A 16,028-nucleotide genomic window follows, 5' to 3' on the forward strand; every position below is an offset into this window, starting at 1 on the left:
TGGTGTATCTATATGATCATCATGGTACTTGAGATGCTCCAAGTTATGTTATGTTGATAACGGTGTTACTATAATGGTTATAGTAAGTAGTTAACATGTGTGCTAATGAGTTGATAGACCAAGGGTCTATGCGTGAGATGTTAGTGATGACATCAAGGGTTAGAGATCAAGGATTGATGATTGAAGTTCAAGGATCAAATATCGAGGATCGAGTAATTCAGTATGATTGAAATGTTTATGTTTGAGGATTAGGAATCCTATTATTATTACTAGTATGTATGAGGTGTTTGATTATGGTTAATATAATCACAAGATATGTATGTATCTTGTTGTGTGTTTGATTATGGTTGGTATAATTAGAAGATATGTATCTTGTTGTGTGTATGATTATGGTTGATATAATCAATATGTATGTATATTGTTGTTATGATTGTTTTATCGATAGCTTATCCCATATATGTTTGTGTTTGTGAATAAAATTATCGACAATGATACATGAACGGATAATGTTACAGATATTTTAGAAGCATGATTGACTCGAAAGAGAATGAAAAATAATCTTAAGATTTATTTAAAGCTATTAAAATATTTCTTTTATTATTTTATTACTTAAAATAATGTAATTGGATAATATTTTCACGTTTTTGCAGTATAATAAATTATGAACTTTACCTTTGATTAATAGTTATGTGAAATCTCAGGTGTTACAAAATTTATTTCTATGGATAATTCAATAAATTTTTGTAGCGATTATGCATTCACTTTCGACCTACAAACGAAAAAAATATAGCATATTCACCTCTATTTGGTTCATTCCAGCTTATATGCTTTTTAGTTTATTTTTTAACTGTTTACGTGACTAATCCAGGTAAACCTTCTACCACAATTAATAATAAAATGGGACAAATTGATGATTCTTCTCGTCTTAATCCTTTAGTTGTATTAACTGGGAGAGAGATTGAAACAAATTCCACTCTGTCAGATTAATATAAATGTGTATCATGTGCCACCACCACTCTAAAAGAAAATATCCGGAACCAATAATTGTGTCAGGAGAGTGACCCAATCGCATATGCCATGAGGTCCTTTTTGATTCCTTGAAGTCCCGCCATCGAAAGAAGAATATCCATAGTTAGAGTCTCTTGCTTGTGCCTTAGATTCCTCTCTTTGCACCCACTCACACACGTTCTCTCTCTCTTCCTTCCTTCGACAACCTACAACTTACCATATAATTAACCCAAGGCTGTAACTTTATATTATTCTTCTCACGCAATTGCAATCATCATGAACAACTCTACAACCTTGTCTCTCTCTATAAATCCCTCTCTCTCTCCTCCTTTTCCTTCACCTGCCACACTCATCACAACCCCCGCTTCTTTTTCCACCTTCCCTCACAATTCTTTTAGATTAACTTCTTATCAATCCTTTGGGTCAAAACCCATTGCTCCCTTTTACAGAAAACCACGATTCTGCTCTCTTCAGGGGTCATCCACTGCCAAAACTAGAAAAGGTTTCGTTCTTGCCGCCACCGACATGACTATAGCAGAGGATAGTTTGTTGGAGGCAGTGGAGGAGGAGGAGGGTCCTCCTGATTTTTCTTTGCTTGATCCTGAGAGCAATTCCAGGCCTCGTAGAATTGCTCTCTTCGTCGAGCCTTCTCCTTTTGCGTGAGTTGATTTCTTAATCTGAATCTGCAATGTGCACTGTTTGTATGTAGATTTCTAAGAATAATGCAACCCCTTCTCCTTATTTAGTGTTTTTTTTCTTCAAAGATGATATACGGGAGTTGGGTTGGGACAGCGTTGAATTTCAGTTTCTGCTGCAGCTGACTACTCTTGTTCTGATTTAGTATTTACTTTGTGGTTTTTGATGAATTTACTGCTGACCATTAAAAGATCAGATGGATTTGAATTTGGTTTTCATGGACTTTTTTTTTTTATAGAAATAGAAAGTTTTTGTTTTATAATACTTTTTTTTTTATCATTTTTTTATGATTTAACTAAGCTATAGGTTTGTCTTCGCATGTTTAGGAATGACCTTTTATTAGGCTAAAACTAATTCTTTTGTGTCACCATCATAAACGTGCTTCTCAGCTGTTTTCTGCTGCTTTGCTGTGGTCTCACATAAGTTTTAGATAAAGTTGGTGGGTAATTAACCTCACATGTTTTCTACTTTCTGTCCGCATTACATTCCCAATGTGATTATTGCATTACACTTAGTACTATTGATGTGATCCTTCATAAGATGTGTGGTGTCTGCTGTGGAAGGAAACAGGGACACCACTTCTTCAATTTACAGAATGTTTATCACAGCTATATCTATTTTGCAGATATGTCTCAGGATACAAAAATCGTTTCCAGAATTTTATAAAATACCTTCGTGAAATGGGAGATGAGGTAACTTTTCTCCCCTGTTGTTTACTCATGTCCTGTATTTTACTGTAACACTGTAAACCAAATGTTTGGCTTTATTTGTGCATGTTGTAGGTAATGGTTGTGACAACACATGAAGGAGTACCCAAGGAATTTCATGGAGCCAAATTAATTGGATCACGAAGGTTGCAGCCTTTGACTTAGTTTTGTTATAATGTTTTTCCTTTTAAGCCATAAGGAACATAAATATATGTTTCTTCATTGTTCTCGATCAATTCTTAAATTTATAAATTGCGTCGTATTTATATGCAACTTCTGATGAAAAATACTTTCATGGTTTAGCACATTCTTTTAATTTTTTTGTAAAAGCTATGTTTTCTAGCATATTAGAACTAACTGTTTTAGGTGTTTTGCTTTATCTCTTTCAAACAACTTAGTTTTTCAATTATTTGGTTAGTTAGAAAGAACAGAAAACTGGGCAGGTGCTCAAGGAATTCACACATATTAAAAGTTTTTAAAATTTGACTTTTATACTCCAAATTAGATATTAGAACGGTCTTATTTAAAAGCTAATGTTCTTTGAAGTTATGGTTGCTACCAGAGTCATTGTTTAATAATCTTCACTTAAACAAAAGAAAAATGTAAAATGCAGCTTCCCCTGTCCATGGTATCAAAAAGTACCCCTTTCTTTGGCACTTAGTCCAAGAATAATTTCTGCCGTTGCTCAGTTTAAGCCAGACATAATACATGCATCATCGCCAGGCATAATGGTTAGTGTACAATTCTTCTATCCTTTCATTCATTATCTACAGCTTTTGGAAAGAAAAATGTATTTGTAAAAACTCAATTATATCATTATTGAGGCTGGTTGAATTTTCAGGTGTTTGGTGCCCTTATCATCGCAAAGCTGTTAAGTGTTCCTCTTGTCATGTCCTATCACACCCACGTACCAGTGTAAGTTATATAATAATTAAAACCAACTTGTGCATTTCAAGTTTGGAGAAGTTTTTTCTGACATCGTTTGAAAAAGTTGAATTGGTTAATATGATTCATTTTATCTTTTTATTCTTTTCTCTTCCAAGGACTAGTTGAGAAGTTTATGCAAACCGAACACTACTCACATTTCATATTTTCTGAATGTATTCACATTTTCGAGCTATGATCTTTATGCTTCAGATTGAATCCTCTAGCTATTGTGATTGATCTTAATTTTTTTCCAGATACATTCCAAGATACACCTTTAGCTGGTTGGTGCAACCCATGTGGTGGGTCATAAGTATGTATATGCACTCTTGGTTTCTTTTTCTCATTTTGACTCATTATTGTGAAATAACATGATTTTACTGTTATACACAGAATTTCTGCATACAGCAGCTGATCTTACTTTGGTGCCATCAGCTGCCATTGGAAGGGATCTTGAAGCAGCTAGAGCAACAGCAGGTGAACTCAAACACCCTTATCAAGTAATTTCTTGGAGCTGTGCCCTGTTGACAACAGCAGCTGAGCATAAGCATTTCTTTATGAACCTTGATCAATGCTGCAGTCTTTTTGTCTTTAACTCAGTTCTTCTGTTGATGTCCAGCTAACAAGATCCGTCTTTGGAACAAGGGTGTTGATTCTGAAAGTTTCCATCCACGATTCAAGTCCCATGAAATGAGACTAAGACTGAGGTACTGTCCATTTGTCATTTTCATGTTTCCGAAGGTTGACATTCAGTGGTGTTTCCATTTATTTTAAATCTTGTTTCTTACAGCAATGGTGAACCTGAGAAGCCCTTAATAGTTCACGTTGGACGGCTGGGAGTTGAGAAGAGTTTAGATTTTCTCAAAAGGTAGAGAACGTTATGAAAATTTCAGAACACGAACGTATAATTTTGCAGTCCATCAAGTGGAAAACTGTTGAGAAATTTTCGTTAGTTATTAATGTCCTGAAGCTTAAAGATGGTTAGAACTTTTTCAAGATGTTTTATGAATTTTCTTTTTGAAAAGTTTGTTTCTTTTTTTTTTTCTTTCTCAGTTCTTTATAGTCCATTCCAGACCATATGATGAATATGTTTATCATCTGCAAAATTAATATTTGTATCCTTCGTTTTCACATTTATACATGTTTTGGCAGTCTCATGGATAGGCTTCCTGAAGCACGAATTGCCTTTATCGGAGATGGACCCTACAGGTGACTTGTGATGTGTGCTTGTTTTCTTTTATCTACATCAATTAATTTACTTTAATCCGTTTTGAATGAACTTTTAGTATGGAATAATAGAAAAAGAAAATAATAGGTGAAATGAAACAAACCATGTCAAATTAACATATGAACTTCAAGGTAGAGTTGGACACTTAGACGAGAGTTTAAAGAAAATTTGACCCTTCTTTCATCCCTGCCTATATCATAATTTCACTCAAATAATCAAACATTAGGATCTACTATTTTAGACATCTTTTATTTACATGAATTCGAACCTGACAGGGAGGACTTAGAGAAACTGTTTGAAGGCATGCCAGCAGTCTTCACTGGAATGCTGGGAGGGGAAGAACTATCTCAAGCATATGCAAGTGGAGATGTGTTTGTTATGCCTTCGGAATCAGAGACACTTGGCCTTGTTGTTTTGGAGGCCATGTCATCGGGGATCCCTGTGGTTGGAGCACGTGCTGGTGGCATCCCAGACATAATCCCTGAAGACCAAGATGGAAAAATTGGTTTCCTCTATACTCCAGGTGATCTAGAAGATTGTTTGAGCAAACTGAAACCTCTTTTGGATGACAAAGACTTGAGAGAAACAATGGGAATAGCTGCACGTTTGGAGATGGAGAAGTATGATTGGAGGGCAGCCACTAGAAAGATTCGCAATGAAAATTACAATGCTGCCATTTGGTTCTGGAACAAGAAAAGGGCTCAACTATTGAGACCCTTTCAATGGTTAGCAAAACGGATTTTCCCATCATCTCCTGATGAGGAAGGAAACTCACAGGGCTGTTGATGCAGAGACAATGCTTCTTTCAAACTTTGGATGGTTCCATAAATGAATGATTGAGTTGCTTTGGCATTAAGTAAGCCTTGCATGGGATAGACGTGTGGCTGGTTGTGTAATGCATTCATTTAATTGATGTATATATGTGATCAAAATTATGGATTCTGCCTTGTAGAGTGGGTTAAAGTCTGACTTTCATACATATTCAGGTAATGGATAGTGTAAGATACATATGATGCAACTAGTCAAGGAAGAATTTATTCATGTTTTAGAGCACAAGCAGACAACAACATACTAGAAAATTAGTGATTAAATAAAAAAAAAAATAGTAGACTTATTAAGAAGATCTAAGATGCATGTTAAAAAAGTGATAAGATATGCAACTATGTGCCAAACTGTAGTTTTCATTACCTGAAACTGAATTTTTATTGTTTTCCATATTAAGACAAATGACTTTATTTAGGGGTGGGAAAAATCCATTTATGTCAATCCGATCTACCTTTAGTTCTAATCCATTTAAAATCTATCTTATTAAATCTTCAATTCATTTAAAATCTATTTTATTAAATATGGATTTTAATATAATCTGCATTTCATAATTTTTTATTGGATATCTATTTTTTAAATCTAGATTTTCATATATGGAAATTTCAAAATTTTAATCTAAATTTTTAGTTGGAACATGTTGAAGCTCGAGATAGACTCTTCAAGTCGAAGGTTAGCTGGTTAGGATCGAAGGTCAATATGTATTGGTCGAAGGTCGAAATGAGTCTTTCTAGAGTAAAGGTCAAGATGGATTGACCTAGGTTAGAGGTGGAAATGACTCAGGCCAAAGGTCGAGACAGGTTAACTCAGGTGAATGGTATAAACAAGTTAGCTTAGGTCACAATTTGAGATGGATTGGGTCAAGCCAAAAGTCGAGATAGGCCAAGCCGGATTGAACGTCAATATGGCCCAGGTTCGGTATGGGATCAACTTAGGTTGAAGATTGAGACAGGTCGAGTAGGGTCAAAGGTCAAGATGAACGAAGTTGATGTTTAAGATGGGTCAGGATGAGTCGAAGATCGATACTGGTCAATCAAGGCCTATGGTCGAGATGAGTGAATGTGACTGGTGGTCGAGATAGGTTGATGCAAGCTAAAGGTTGAGATGGGTTGGCCTAGGTCAAAGGTCAATGCGAGCCAAAGATCAAGATAGGCCAGTCTTGACTGAAGGTCAAGACGGGTTTGTCCAAGTTAGAGATCAAGACAAGCCTGCTCGGGTCGAAATGGGTCTGACTTAAATTTGATTGAATTTGATAGCCTAGAATGAAGGTCGACATGGCTCGACTTAAATTTGACTGAATTTTATAGAGTCTACCGTGGTCGTAATTCGGCCAAGCCAACCTGATGGCATAACCCCTACCCATGACCAAGCATCAGTGGAAGATGGGTATAAGATTTTCTCATTATAGGCAATCAATGAGTTTTAGTATATTAGGTTTATTTTGGGTTTTGTATAATGGGCCAAGTAGTCTAGTGTTCCTTTCGAGCCTTGTATTTGGGTGTCAAGTTGTAGCGTAAGGTTTTAGGCCTAGAGGAGATGGGCCATTGGGAGACACATGGATCTAGGGTAAAAACCTAGCCTAAGGAGCAAACCTTCTAGAAGCTTATGGACCCTTGGCTAGAGTGTTCTCCATGTTGCTCTTTTTTGTGAGACACATCATATTTCCTTGTGGCATGCTCCTAACAGAGAGAATTTCTCCTTAGTAGTGGCCATGTGTCATTCTCCTTTAATGGAGAGGATTTCTACTTAGTAGTGGTCAGGTGTCATCCTCCTAATGGAGAGGATTTTACTTTGGTGTCCAAGTTAGAATATTAGGGCTTGTTTCTACAATTTGGAGACACCTTTAGGGTTACCTAATCTATAATAAATAGAGGTGTCTCCGCCTTTGTAAATTTACCTTTGAATTGAGTATTATGATGCTGTAAAATTTGTGTCATACTATTCAACTTAAGTCACCAAAGTTAGAGCATCCTTTCTAGGTTTCCTCTAACCATCGCTCTGTTAAGACAAGATTCTATAGGGAGACTAGACTATCTAGCAACTCATTTTTTGAAGTTTAACATACAATACTTAATGAAATGTTGTTTATTGAGTAAAGCCTCTAAAGAATCTATTTACTAAACATTGAACAATTTTTTTTTTATCAAATACAAAATGTCTATCAAACAACGTTGAACTAAATAGTGTTTTCTAGCATATATTGTCCAAAAGACTATGCTTAACAAACAACATCAAACAAAAGAATGTTAAGACAATATTGTCTAGAGAGACTAGACTCTCTAGCAATCCAGGTTTTGAAGTTCAACAATAATCATTAGACGAAATATCCTTTCAGGAAGAGACATGCCTACTTGACCTACATTATCTAAAGCACTTACTCTAGTTAAAAGAAAACCTAAGGCATGTTATGAGAAGCTACGCAAACCGTCCAAATGCTAATACACAATCTTCTCAAAATGAGAACATGCACAACGTTTCTTTGAAATCTATATCGTCTAACACACAATTTACAGGAAGCGTCTGATCAATATAAAAAGTATACATGAAAGCTTTAGAGATAACGTACTAACGAACTTGTACTCATGTAGAGACAAAAAGAAAAACACGTCATGAAGAAAATGTCTTAGGAATACATGCAAAACAATAGGATACGCTCTTAGACTATCAACTAAAATATCTTTTATTGAGGATCATAACGACACTGAAGCTTAAATATCGTACATCAAAAAGTAGTGTTGTAAACGAAAGTATCCCATAAGAATGTCATCTAATGAAAAGTGTGCTAAAATATACATCTTGAATAATTTTTCATAAGAGTCTAATATCATATGTTGTCTACCATCCAAAGAACTATACATCACCCAGTCCTTATTGAATAATATAATGGAACAATGCATTTATTACTGACAAGACACACGAAAGGATGTTTAAAACAAGCAATAAAAGTTAACGACTACAAACATTCAAAACATTTTGCATGCATACCTTATCCTTAATATCTGTCAATAACAAGAATACACAAAGGATTAATCAGAGCATCTACACACGTTAGATAAATACGTTGAGAGAAGCAAAGAATACTCTAGAATAGATATTTTGGAGACCTCAACTCTTACAAAGTCGTACAAGTCACTCTTCAATGAAAAATTTGATAAAGCACTGTACTTGTGATGAAAAGACATAAGTCTGACCTTTGACCTAGAACCTTCTTGCTCTTCTTAAAATCAACTCAGCATCCAACGACCATATTTCAAACGAACCTATATAAAGAAGATCAACTATAGAAAAGAAAATTTTCTACTCTTAAGAAAAATTTAAAAGGATGGTTGAAGTAGAAATATAGAGGAAAGAAAGAAGAGAAGAAAAAGAAAGAAAGATAGAATGTGCTTAAGAAAAACTATTAGTCATTGACTCTACCTCATCTTACCTTAAAGCCTATAATGTTTGATGCTTCCAATATGGATTGAAGAAAAACAATAAAGAAAAGAAAGGGAGAGCATTAAAGTATTATGCCTGAGTTAGGATGAAGAAAAGAAAAGAAGAAATGAAATTAGGTTGAATCAGTTGAGGTTGAAATGAAATGAAAAATGAAGTTGAGAGGATAATGAAAAGAATAGAAGAAAAGAAAGAGAGTATGCATTGAACATTCACTTTATTGCTCACTAAGCTCATACATGTCATATGAAGCTCTTCCATCTAGAAGGAATAGAGAAGAGAAGGAGCAACCAAATCAAAATCAACTGAATGATCAACAATGTCACTACACAAATCCTACATCATATACAACTTTTCAATCAAAGGAAACAACTCCATTGAAGAAGAGAATAAAAGATAAAAAAAGTAAGTATTCATCCTACTGCTTTTCACGAGTATATAGTCTAATGCTTCTCCAAACAAAGGAATAACCTCACTAAAGAAAAGAGAAAAAGAGCAAGCATAAGCATGAAGATTAAAGATCAACGTTGCTACTCATCAAGCTTAGATTTTCTGATGCTCTGCAATAAGGGAGGCAACCTCAACATTTTCATCCTCTCTTAAAGAGTTACTCATGTTTGTAACTAGACAAGTGTCAAATTCTAAATTGTAAACATATTCTCACATTGAGAGTTAATCATCTATACCTTGTAGTATATCCTATAATGGATCAATTGTATGCTTTGGAGAGAACTAAAACACTTGTAACCAGAAGTGTGTGATAGGCAGTGTATCTAGAAGATACCATAATTGTCTAGGGTTGCCAAGAGTGACTATAATACTCAACCAGGAGCGGGTAAACTTGATCTATATAGTTTTCAAGGGATAGATCCCAGAGAGACTAAACTCAGACTAGATGTATCGGGATACCAAGAGTGGTTAGAATACTTAGCCAAGAGTGGGTTATACTTGGAAACACGAGTGATGTCAAAATACTTGAACTAGTTGTGTTGACCAGGGGACAAGAAGTGGTGTATGAATACTCAACTAGGAGTGGCGTAAGAATACTCAACCAGGAGTGGGTTAAACTTGTGTAATCTTGATAAGATTAATGAAACCCCTTAAATTTTTTTAAGGGAGAAATGGACGTAGCTCAAGTTTGAGCCAAGAGTGGGTTATACTCGGAAACACGAGTGATGTAAAAATACTCGGAGTAGACATGTTGACTAGGGGACAAGGAGTGGTGTATGAATGCTCAACCAGGAGTGGCGTAAGAATACTCAACCAGGAGTGGCGTTAGAATACTCAACTAGGAGTGGGTTAAACTTGTGTAACCTTGATAAGATTAATGGAACCCCTTAAATTTTTTTAAGGGAGAAATGGACATAGCTCAAGTTTGAGCAAACTAGTATAAATATTGTGTCTTATTGTTTTATCCTCTTAAAATGATTGTTAAATCTTTTATGTCTTCCTCTGAAAGAACATTTACTTACTTATCTTACTTACCTAACGTCTAAACATAGTTTACTTCTGAATACACTTTTATTAAACCATTAGACGTTGTATTGTGAAAATATTTGAAAACAGTATTCACCCTCCTCCCCTCCAATGTTTTCTTGTGTACTTCAATTGGTATCAGAGTCTACCTAGATTTCCTAGCAGAACTTGAGGAGACGATCCTTATTCCAATGAAGAACATAAAACATAGTTTTAAAATTATTCCTTTTGAAAATTTTATTTACTGAAGACCATGAAGGATCACAAGACACGTGTGACATTGTGAAAATTTAAAATCTTCTTCCAAAAAACAAGTTGAATATATATTGTGTAAATTTTCAAACGTATCATGCTTATAATGTTTCCTTCACAAGGCATGATTATGATATGTTGACAAATAGTCAATATGGTTGTAAATACATTTTGAAAAGCCTTACAAGATGAAGTAACAAGGACAAGCCTAACCATCACAAGGTTAGAGTTAAACATTCTCTTCATGCAGGCACTGATATCCAAAGAAGATAAGAAACCTAAGGGAGAGAAGAAGATTCAACCACGTATGATGAAGATCAATATTAAATACAGTTGGTAATATCAACTAACATGTCAAGACCACTCTCAAACAAGGATAAAAGATAAGTTATCTTTTCTCACAATGGAAGAATCATCTTAAAACCTCAAAACGTTGAAAGAAAACACCTGAAGGATCCACAACTTCAAGCAAGTCAAATTCATCAAACCTCTTCAAGTAGATAAGTTCTCTATAACTATGATAATTATATTCCAATGTCATATGTGCTGAGATTGTTGATGGGGGGAGCACAAGTTTAGCTTAACCCACAATCTTAGTAATATTTGTTTTTATGATGACAACACATAATTAATAACACATGTGTATGATGTGTTACATGTTCTATGCTTACATGCTATATGCTTGTGATCAATGTGTTAAATCTGTTTCAAGCATATTTGAGAATATGATTGTGTTGTTCATTGCATATCACAGTGTTAAATATGTGGTTTTATATGTGATTGCATGACATATGCTTATGAGAAAGAAAAACCACAAGCACTCATGGTAAACTTTAAACGTGTGGCAAAACAACAGTTTCAAGTCGATTACATTATGGGATGAATTGATTAAAACTCGTGTCGTTGCACAAACTATTTTCAAATGTGTTATGAGTTTCTTTAAAGAGAAAAGATTTTCAAAACTATGCTTAACATTGTTGCATAATCGATTGCATGCGTACTGTATTCCATTATGTTGGTTGTTGTTTTGAAAGTATGTTAATGCTTGACATCACTGTCATAATGTTCATATTTTTAAATGTGTTGACCAAACATTAAATGATAGTCGACTGCATTAATTGTGCAATCAATTATTTGTTGTGTTTGCTACTGTCAACACCCAATTTCATCCAGGAAAGTAAATAATTAAAATGAATGAATAGGAATTAATGGTGGGTAAGGAAAAAAAGGGAAAAAGAAAATAATAAAATAATCTTCATTAATTCAGGACACATCACTTTAGAATATTTTTGAAATATTAGTTTAATATGGTAATAATTTGAATCAATATTATGACAATAATTATATGCAATAATTAAAAATAATATATTGATTGGTGCATCAGTTTCTTCCTAAAGAGAAAAATATGATTTCTGTTTTAAAATGGACAAATTTTCTGGCAATTATTATAATCAATGTCTTGAATATTATTTGATTTATTTTTTCTTACAATCAAGACCATTTCTTTCCTTATTTTGTCCATGGTTAATTAATTCTCAATTAACGCAAGATTGTAATAATATTACAGTATGTATATATAATAAATACGCACCCTGTGAAAGAAAAAGAGGGACAACAAAATAGAGGAAAACACCTAGAGATAATAGAGATTGAAGGAGAGAGTATAGAGAAAAATAGATTCTCACACATAGGGGTTCTGTCAACAACAATAACTGAGGAAGCGCTAAGGGAATTCCAGAAACTAAAAAGGTACGTCACCTCTACACTCTTAATTTTCTCTTTTTATTATACTTTGAAGTTTTCTTTCAAAGATATTATTTTTTTTATTACGCACAGATAATGTTTTCTTAAAATCATGAATTTTCGAACATAAGTACGTGTCCCAGTTTCTTTTCTTTTTTTTCCCACCATTTTTTTTCTAACATAAAAAAATTTACAAAATATTTAAAACCAAAAACTTTCATCTTTGTTAAACCAAACATTTTTTTCTTTTTTACCATAACTACGTGATCCCTGGTTTTCCATAATGAATGGAGATACGTAGGAGTAAGGTCAATCCTTGTTGGGTTCACTCTTTTAAAAAATCTAAATCAATCTATAATAATTTTTTTAAAAAACAAACTCACAAACCTTTTTCTAGATAAAGAACTACGCGATCCCTTATTGTCCATTATAAATGGATATACGTAGGCATAAGGTCAATCCTTGTCGCATTCATAAAACAAAAAAAAATATTTTTGTTTCATAATAATTTATTTTATTTTATTTTACTCTTATTTTTGGGGAAATTTAAATATTTTGGAAAACCACGTTAATTTTATACATTTAATTAAAGGTACTGCCTTTTGGTAGGCACGGTAAGGTGCTAACACCTTCCTTCGTAACCGATTCCCGAACCTGAAAATCTGTTTTTCGTAGACCAAATCTTATTTTATGGTTCTCCATAGTTTTTCCGTAATAAATTATGGTGACGACTCCCAAAAACTTTTCTTAAACTCATTTGTTTTCAATTCGTCGTCCTGTCGCGATCCCGGTTGCGACAGGTGGCGACTCTGCTAGGGACACTAGAGAATCAGACTTTGTTAATTAAATGTGCAAAATTGATGTGGTTTTCCTTTATTTTATTTTTATTTTATTTTATTGTATTTTATTTTCCCTTTATTTATATGTGATTGTCTTTATTTATTTTGTCATTTTATTTATATCTTTATTATTATTATTATTATTATTATTATTATTATTATTATTATTATTATTATTATTATTATTATTATTATTACTGTACATATCATGAGTGAGACCCTATACCCGGGTCTGAGCGTAACATAGAATTAGAGGAGTTGTGTAGCGATGTCACGTCTGGACTATTTCCAGTTTGGCTATTGTGAGAACCCCAACCAGTGTCTGTTCTCTTTACATGCGATGTCACACCTAGTTGCGTTCAACTGTTGTGGAAAAGCTATGAAAAGGACCATAGCTTTGGTGGCCTTGATTTTAGGTTTAGGAAGCTTTCCCTATGAAATTGCATATATACAATGCTTAGACCTTAAGACATTGGGCCTACCTTCAAAGCAATAAGCATGTTGTCTTTTAATCATTATTTGGCACAAACATCTTCATGCATCATTTTTATCATGTTTCCTTCATTTTCTTTATACATAACAATAAATGTGTCACGTTCTTTAAAAAAAAGTAAAAACAAAAATTTCATGCTTTAATGAATAAATAAATAAGGCAAAATAAAAAACAAAACATTTAGCCTAATTAATAGAATAAATTTATAAAACTTTCATCATTTTCGATTTCCATCATAACGATATCAAGAACTAGTAATGTCCGCTTTTATCAGCATGCATCATTTTTGCATATTCAATTTCATCTAATTCAAATTAATAAAAAAGTATAGATTTAAATAAAAAAAAACAACAACGAGACTTCCATGACATCCTTATAGGACTCAAGCAAACTCTGAGGCTATGGAAGTTTAGGAAGAGGAGCGTGAAGCTATAAAGGCCAATATCAGCCAACTAAAGGATCAAGTTGGTCAAATCTTGGAGGCTTTGAAAGCCATTAAGACTGTAGGAGAGACTTCGTCTGTAAAGGTCGAGGATAATGCTCACCCTCCAGTACATAATGTTGTGGGAACATAATTCACGTTTCCAATGTATGGTTTGCCACCAGGTTACACGCCGCCTATTGGAGATCCTTCAAAGGCCGAGCACACTTCTTTGGTTGTTCCGATACCCAACAGTGCACTTCCCATTAGTACTCAAGGGCCTATCCACACGACTGAGACAAAGACGAATGAAACATCCAAGTTTCCCCACACAATCGTCGCACATGATGCTATCTTGCACACAAATGTAGAAGGAGCAAAAGATAAACTCGAAATTCTAAAAGACAGGCTGAGAGCCATAGAAGGGTTTGAAAGTTACGATTTTGGTGACATGGCGAGGTTAAGTCTGGTCCTAGGGGTAACAATTCCACACAAGTTTAAAGTGCCGAAATTCGAGAAGTACAGGGGTAAGCATGTCCTAAGAACCACTTGACCATGTATTGCCGAAAAATGGCTGCTCACGCTCATGGCGAAAAATTACTTATCCATTTCTCTCAAGACAGTTTGGTTGAAGCAGCGTTGAGTTGGTATACACATCTGCAATCCTCTCATATCCGCTCTTGGGCAGATTTTGCGGATGCCTTTGGAAGGCAGTACAAATACAACATGCATGTCGCTCCGGACAGGTTACAATTACACCACATGGCAAAGAAAGAGGAAGAATCTTTTAAGGAATATGCGCAACAATGGAGAGAGATGGCGGCGCAGGTTGAGCCACCTCTACATGACAAGGAGATGGTTGCAATGTTAGTGAGCACGCTACAACCACCCTTTTATGAACATATGATTGGAAATGTGTCTTCCAATTTCACTAATATCATCATCATAGGCGAGAGGATTGAGATCGGACTGAAAAGTGGAAAAATTACATCTCAAGCCAACACTCCAAAGAAATTTGTTTTTAATCAAGAAAAAGAGAAAGAAGTGGGAATGCATGCAACATCAGCAATACCCATGTGGGGAGGTCATGTACCCACTCATAACTATCAACCAATCCTGAGTTACCCTCCTTACGTGAACAATACAATGTTTGGCCCCCAAACAAGGCCTCGATTGCCAGGGTATTATCAACCACAACAGGCTTCGAATAATGCTTTGGGCACTAGAGCCGGCTTAGGTCCGGATCAGAACGTTGGTCAAAGTGCTTTGATCGGAGCCTTGAGGTTTGTGCGTTACGGGCTAACACTTTCTTTTGCATTTGGTTTAACATTAAATCATGTTTGTTTCATTTTTTTCAATCATCTCATGTCTTAATAATACTTATATGACAATGAATGTTTTAAAAATAATAATGTTGATTTTCCTAATTTTGAGCGTCCTATCAATAACATGGAAGGTGATTATGATTGACCTAGAACCCTCTCCAAATTTAATGAGATTCTAAGGAAATAAAACCCCATCAAGAAAAGTTTGAAATCTTTAGTATAGGAAGGCGAGAGAAAAGAGGTAAAAGTTGGCACCAGCATGAAAGTAAAGTTCAACATGAGTTAACACTCAAGCCAGAATGTCTTTGGATCAAAGATGAAGTACGAAAGCAGTTCGACACGAGATTCTTAATCGGGGCAAAATACCCCCAATGGCTGGCAAGTATCGTGTCGAAGAAAGACGATAATGAGCAAATGCGTGATGACTATCGTGATTTAAAGACAGTTTCTCATTGTCGCAAACTTGAACAATCAAACTTCACATCGTCATCCAAAGATGAATGAGGCAGTCGAGGCTCTTAAAAAAAAAATCAAGAGAATTGTACCTTCGCTTTACATGGTAATCGCACATCAGTACACATGCAACAGGGGCAACGCCCTTTTCTTTGGTATATGGAATGGAAGCAGTACTACCCTTCGAGGTAGAAATCCTATCCTTA

At 34.7% G+C, this 16,028-nt stretch overlaps 1 protein-coding gene across 1 annotated transcript; it reads left to right on the forward strand.

The window, feature by feature from the left end:
- Positions 1 to 1,036: 1,036 nt before the first annotated feature.
- LOC106772910 (sulfoquinovosyl transferase SQD2) lies at positions 1,037 to 5,611 on the forward strand. The gene is made up of 11 exons (XM_014659541.2): positions 1,037 to 1,667; positions 2,330 to 2,396; positions 2,487 to 2,557; positions 3,025 to 3,142; positions 3,253 to 3,326; positions 3,593 to 3,648; positions 3,729 to 3,812; positions 3,955 to 4,042; positions 4,126 to 4,203; positions 4,488 to 4,544; positions 4,839 to 5,611. Exons 1-11 carry the CDS (start codon positions 1,285 to 1,287, stop codon positions 5,347 to 5,349), a joined length of 1,587 nt encoding a protein of 528 aa, XP_014515027.1. The 5' UTR covers positions 1,037 to 1,284; the 3' UTR covers positions 5,350 to 5,611.
- The last annotated feature ends 10,417 nt before the right edge of the window (positions 5,612 to 16,028 follow it).

Source organism: Vigna radiata, chromosome 9 (assembly GCF_000741045.1).
Source record: "Vigna radiata var. radiata cultivar VC1973A chromosome 9, Vradiata_ver6, whole genome shotgun sequence".
In the NCBI taxonomy this organism is placed as follows: domain Eukaryota; kingdom Viridiplantae; phylum Streptophyta; class Magnoliopsida; order Fabales; family Fabaceae; genus Vigna; species Vigna radiata.

Excerpts from the sequence above, each read along its gene's own strand:
- LOC106772910 (XM_014659541.2), top strand. The coding sequence starts at position 1,285 with ATGAACAACTCTACAACCTTGTCTCTCTCTATAAATCCCTCTCTCTCT. Across the intron at positions 3,649-3,728 it reads ACCCATGTGGTGGGTCATAA|AATTTCTGCATACAGCAGCT; the intron begins GTATGTATATGC and ends TGTTATACACAG. Across the intron at positions 4,204-4,487 it reads AGTTTAGATTTTCTCAAAAG|TCTCATGGATAGGCTTCCTG; the intron begins GTAGAGAACGTT and ends ATGTTTTGGCAG.